Raw genomic sequence first — 5,853 nt, forward strand, 5'->3', positions numbered from 1 at the left:
GGCAGTGCCTGTGGCTCAAAGGAGTAGGGCACCAGCACCATATGCCGGAGGTGGTGGGTTCAAACCCAGCCCCAGCCAAAAATTGCAAAAACAAACAAAAAAAAACCTAAATTATCTTTTTTTTTTTTTGAGACAGAACCTCAAGCTGTCACCCTGGGTAGAATGCCAAGGCACCATAGCTCACATCAGCCTCCAACTCCTGGGCTCAGGGATTCTCCTGCCTCTGCCTCCCAAGTAGCTGGGACTATAGGCACCTGCCACAACGCTCAGCTATTTTTTGGTTTCAGCCATCATTGTTGTTTGGCAAGCCCAGGCTAGATTCGAACCCGTCAGCTCAGGTGTATGTGGCTGGCGCCTTAGCTGCTTGAGCCACAGGCGCCAAGCCGAAAAACTAAATTCTTTATCAATGCAGAAATGAAGGCTCAATCTAACTTCCAGACATAGCTTACTCTAATATACTATGTCTGTATTTATTTATTTATTTTTTCCTTCTCTATCACTTTAAAAGCTGTCCAGGTTGAGCTTGAGGTTTGCTCCTGCCTAAAAGATTTTGAGGACAGTGGTGTTGAAGACATATTCACAGTGAAAGAAATCTTTATCCTTTCCCCTACTTCTTCCTTCAAAAAGCTAATCCGATACAGCGGCACTTTTGTCTCACTCTATAACCTTAGGCAAATTAGCTGAACTTAAACCTCAGTTTTCCTATTAGGAAACTATTGCCCTTTTATTGTTCTTGGGAGGGTTCAAAGAATCAAATGATTAAACAGATGTTGATACAGACTAATTGCGGAGTCATAGGAATAATGAAAGGTCAATTACCACATTTCTTGCCTCTTTATTTAATGTAGGGTCTGCAAGTCACCTAAAATGACCCCTCCCTTGGGGGCGTCTCAGATTTTTCAGACTCTCAAACCTGGAGTGGTATGGGTAGGGTTGGCTGTTAGGGGAGCCCTTGGAGAATTTTCTACAGGGAGGACCTAGACAGATGTTCCCGCACGTCCTCTCAGACATGGAGAATGGGAGGCAGTGAGGCAAGCAGAGCCCGGAGTCCATCCGGTTGCTGTGTACGGTAAGAACCAGCAGAAGGACCACGCTGGGGACATGGACAGGCAATTCAGGATCGCCAGGGTGGGGACGAGTAAAGGTCACATCTTGTGTGCTGCACACCATTCCCTCGCTGCTATCTACCCCCACTCCTATCGATCTAGGGACGTGAGCACCAGGCTGGGGTTGCACCCGGGCTCCAGGAAAGGCGAAGGACAGCAGTGGGGGCTGAATGTGGGGATATCATGACCCGGGCTGAATTCCGGGAAGTTTCTGGGTAGGCGTTACCAGTAACTTGGGGGAAATCGCGAGGGGCAGGCAGCACAGTGGGGACGCGGTGTACCGGCAGGCGCACGGCCCCTCCCGCACTAGCGGGCGCCAAACGGGCGGCCCCCAACGGTGCGCACGGCCCCGGCCTCCGAGCTCCCGCGCCCGGCCGGCCTGCTGCGCACAGCCGGCCCGCGGGCGGCGCGACTCCGCGGGGCGGGGGCAAGGGGCGGGGCCTCTGCGCCCGGGCCTCTCCTGACCATAAAGGGGGCTCCAGGCGCCTGGGCTCCACCGCGCCTCCCACCCGTCTCACGGACTCTTCGCTAGTCGCCTCGGAACTGCGGCCTCACCTCGGCTCGAAATGGACCCCAACTGCTCCTGCGCCACTGGTAAGAGACGCCGTTTTTTTGGTCTTTATATCACCCATTTTCCCGATCTAGGATAGATTGTCCCTGGGTTTGAAGAGGTCTCATTTTAAGTTCTGAACTGAACTCCGTTAGTTCTTCTGGAGCTGTCTACCTGCCCAACCTCCAGGGAGCATTTCCATCCCACCTGTGCCTCTCGAGAGCTGGGAGTACCAAAACTTCAGGCTGACCTGCTCCGCATCGCCCAGTGGGGCCATCTGGGCCCAAGTTCCCTGTCCAGGCTCTGAGCAGTCAGACGGATGGGAGGCAGGGAACATTGCCTCTTTAGTCTGCCTGGGCTGTGTCTGGAGCCTGGGACCTTCCTTGTGGGGTTAAAACAGGAGGACACTTGCCCTTCCCAGCATGAAGAGAGAGAGATTGGAGCTTCTCTTCCTCTGCCCTGAGTGGGAAGGGAGCTCTGAGGGCTGAGGGCAGATCGGGGACACTGGAGAGCTATGGCTCCGCTGCCCTGTCTTCTGCTTCTCCCTCTTTGCTCACTGCCTGTCATTCCCTTCCTCGCAGGTGGCTCCTGCAGCTGTGCTGGCTCCTGCAAATGCAAAGAGTGCAAATGCACGTCCTGCAAGAAGAGTGAGTGTGGGGCCTTCCCTGGGGATCTGCGCTGTGCTAAGATTGGGAGGGCGACCCAGAGCTGGTTCTGAGAGTGTGGTGCTTCCAGGAAATGACCTTCCTTTTCCGCTGTGGGATGTGTCATTCCTCCTAAGGTTGTCTGCCCTGAGATCAGATGGTGCAGGGCAGCCTTTTGGTATTGGGACACAAACCCCAAAGATACCACCAGTTGTCTCAGAACAGAGCGATGCCATCCTGACAAAAGCTTCCCCTAGGGCTGAGGGCAGAGCGTGTGCCACAGCTGCTACCGGGGCGCTGAGGTGTCTGGTTAAATCTATTCTGACCTTTTCTTCTCCCCTTTCTTCCCCAGGCTGCTGCTCCTGCTGCCCTGTGGGTTGTGCCAAGTGTGCCCAGGGCTGCATCTGCAAAGGGGCATCAGAGAAGTGCAGCTGCTGTGCCTGATTTCAAAATAGCCCTGCTCCCAGATGTAAATAGATGCCTGTACAAACCTGGATTTTTTTTTATACAACCCTGACCTGTTTTCTGCTTTCCTTTCCCCAAGAAACATGTGAATGATAATAAAATACTTTTGACTTGATTCTGACTCTGGTTGTCTTTGCATGCCTTGGAAATAAGGGACTGGGGTAGGGGACTGAACTGGGGGCGCAGACATCTGGGCTCTGGGTGGGAATGTTAGTCCGGAGCAATCTGAGTGCCTTCAGCAAAACCACTGAACTTCATTTTTCCGTATAATGGAATTGCATTGTGCCAGATTAGGGGCGTGGACAGATACAGGGTCCCTCTGTTCTCACGTCAAGGGTTGATGGCATCAAAACTTCTTCATCTCTTATTTTCATTCTCTGATTTCCCTGCCCAGCTTCCGTTTCTTATTGGATTTCAGCCTTGAAAGTCACTATAGGGGTTGGAATCCAACTCCCCGGTTGCTTAAACCCTACACAGGGCTTCTCAAATTCCACAGTGAAGGAACAGCTTTTATTTCCTATCCGTCACAGACATAAACCATTGCCAATAAAATGATATTAGCTCCGGAGATAATGAAATCAAACACAAAATATAAAACCCATGTTTTAGATTCAACTGGAAAAACTTCAATACATTCATGAAGAAGTAACAGGAAAACTAAAGATTCACAACCTCTGCCCATATGTTCATCAAGAGTGTGCACTGCAGACTGGCCCCATCTGTGGCCCACACATCTTGAGCAACACTGACCAGTGCATCCCCTCAAGGAACCATCAGTCTTAAGTTGCCCAGTGCCACTGACAAGACACTCCTTGACCTGAGAGCTCCCTCTTGTGACTTGACTCTGAATCTTTGCAAGTTCCTCCCAGGGCAGGCTGAACTTTGTCCTCTTTCAAATTCTAGCCCATGGCTGCTTCAGACCAGCAGGGGGATTAGGGACTTGGAGGGAATTGCCCAGCATTTTTCTGGCCAGAGGAAGGGTGTATGATCACTGGTTCCACATGACGTACTTCGTATCTGTCAATGCCAGGGTGACAGCTGGTTCTGCAGTTTGGAGGGTGTGGTGGTTCCCATTAGGAAGGAGTAAGCCCCTAGTGACTTGTAAAAAAAGCCCCTGGCTTGGTCCTCTGGCTATTTGCTGAGAGAGTCCTTTTTGATATCCAACCAAAGAGGAAGATGTGGTTTCTTGCCTACAAGTAAAGATTGGGCTTACCTGTCAGTTCTCAGTTAGATGTCAGCCTGTGTGAATGGGCATGTGTCTGGCATCCTGGCTCCCAGCCCACTTCACACTTACTGGCTGTTTGGCCTAGGCAAGTCACTGAAACTCTCTGAGCCTCTGGTTCCTCATTTGTAGGAAGGAGATTATATAGGTCAATGTAGGGAATAAATGAGAGAGTGGCCTGGTTCCTGGCTAGGGCTTAATAAACAATGGTGGTTATGATCATTCTCTCCACATTGACTTACTTGGGCAAGGAACCCTGTTAAATTCCAACAAACTCCCAGAGAAAGGCTCATAGATTGAGAAGCATTGCTCTGGTTTGGATGCCAGGAATGGGAACCTGGCTGATCCACAGCCAGGAGGAGTGTGCATAACCATCTGCAAAGTCCTCTTCCATAAGACACAGCCCAGCATCTGAGCAGACTTCAAAGCCTGGCTTATCCTTTGTGTCATTTTGTGAATGAGAGACACAGACCTGATGACCAGGATACTACATATGCAGGGGTTGGAATGATTGTACATCTTCCTGAGTAGCAGCCTGCCCAAGGCCACACAGCTTGTGAGGAAAGGGATGAATGAAGCTATACTTCAGCTGGCCTCTTGCCCTGGCCACAACTGACAGATCATGATGTCACTGGCTGTTAAACCTGCCTGTTTTGGTTCTAAGGTATGTGGGCCCTTTCAGGTGGACCAATTTTGCTCTTGACTTATGAGATGGGAACTGAAACACAGAGAGGCCGCAGAGCTAGTCAATTGATCTCTTTTTGTTGTAGTTGTTCATAAACAGTATTTCCCTGTAAGATTGTTGGGAGAGTTCAAAGAACAAAAGTGATTTAAAAAGGGACCAGCACAGCACAGTCCATATGTAATGCAATAGTCAGGAGAATGGAAGAAAAAACCTGCTTGTTTTGAGGTTTTATTTAATGGAAAGTCTGCATATCACCTAAAGTGATCCCTCTTTGGGGAGCATCCTGAAATTTCAAAGTTGCCACCATGGCTGGCTGGCTAGGCGGTGGAGTGACTATGGAGGATTACATGCAAAGGAGGATCGGGACAAACGTGCCCATATGTCCCCGCAGGCGTGGAGACTGGAAAGGAGAGATGGGACAGACCCGGGCATTTGCTGTGTTGCCATCTACAGGAGGAACCAGACTGAGAGATCTAGGTGTGGACAGGGACAGGCCATGCGGAGGGCCTGGGAGAAGCAAAAGTCACTAAATCCACTAGCACTCTGGGAGGCCGAGACGGGTGGATTGCTTGAGCTCAGGAGTTCGAGACCAGCCTCCCGACCCCCGCCCCCGTCTCTACTGAAAACAGAAAAATCTGAGGCAAGAGGATCGCTTGAGCCTAAGAGTCGGAGGTTGCTGTGAGCTACGATGCCACAGCACTTTACCCAGGGTGACAGCTTAAGACTCTTGTCTAAAACAAAAAAATACTACATCCACCGCCCGTCCTCTGCACACAACTCGCTTGCCACATTAACCTATTCTAAAAAAAATAAATAAATAAAGCCAGACATTGTGGTGGCGCCTGTAGTCCCAGCTACTTGAGACGCTAAGGCAAGAGAATCGCTTGATCCCAAGAGTCTGAAGTTGCTGTGAACTATAACGCCACTGCACTCTACCGAGGGCGACCTAGTGAGACTCTGTCTCAAAACCCAAACAACAAAAAAACACCCTATTCTCATCAATGCGGGACGTGAGCACAAGCCTGGGGTTGCACAAGGACTCCGGGAAAGGCAGACGGAGGACAACCGCGTGGGTTGGTGGCGGAGAGATAGCCGGAACCCTGGGACTTCTGGAACGCCCAGAAGCGCGGGTGGCAGGGAATCTCGGGGAAATCGGGAAGAAACAACAGGACAACTAGGAC

General features: G+C 50.8%; 1 protein-coding gene across 1 annotated transcript; it reads left to right on the forward strand.

Moving 5' to 3' along the window:
• The first annotated feature begins 1,578 nt into the window (after positions 1 to 1,578).
• Positions 1,579 to 2,880, forward strand: LOC100941360 (metallothionein-1E). Its single transcript, XM_003792555.3, has 3 exons — positions 1,579 to 1,700; positions 2,238 to 2,303; positions 2,653 to 2,880. Exons 1-3 carry the CDS (start codon positions 1,673 to 1,675, stop codon positions 2,742 to 2,744), a joined length of 186 nt encoding a protein of 61 aa, XP_003792603.1. The 5' UTR covers positions 1,579 to 1,672; the 3' UTR covers positions 2,745 to 2,880.
• Positions 2,881 to 5,853: the final 2,973 nt, after the last annotated feature.

This window comes from Otolemur garnettii, unplaced genomic scaffold (assembly GCF_000181295.1).
Source record: "Otolemur garnettii isolate 467f Iridium unplaced genomic scaffold, OtoGar3 scaffold00058, whole genome shotgun sequence".
In the NCBI taxonomy this organism is placed as follows: domain Eukaryota; kingdom Metazoa; phylum Chordata; class Mammalia; order Primates; family Galagidae; genus Otolemur; species Otolemur garnettii.

Excerpts from the sequence above, each read along its gene's own strand:
- LOC100941360 (XM_003792555.3), top strand. The coding sequence starts at position 1,673 with ATGGACCCCAACTGCTCCTGCGCCACTG. Across the intron at positions 1,701-2,237 it reads CAACTGCTCCTGCGCCACTG|GTGGCTCCTGCAGCTGTGCT; the intron begins GTAAGAGACGCC and ends CCTTCCTCGCAG. Across the intron at positions 2,304-2,652 it reads ATGCACGTCCTGCAAGAAGA|GCTGCTGCTCCTGCTGCCCT; the intron begins GTGAGTGTGGGG and ends TTTCTTCCCCAG.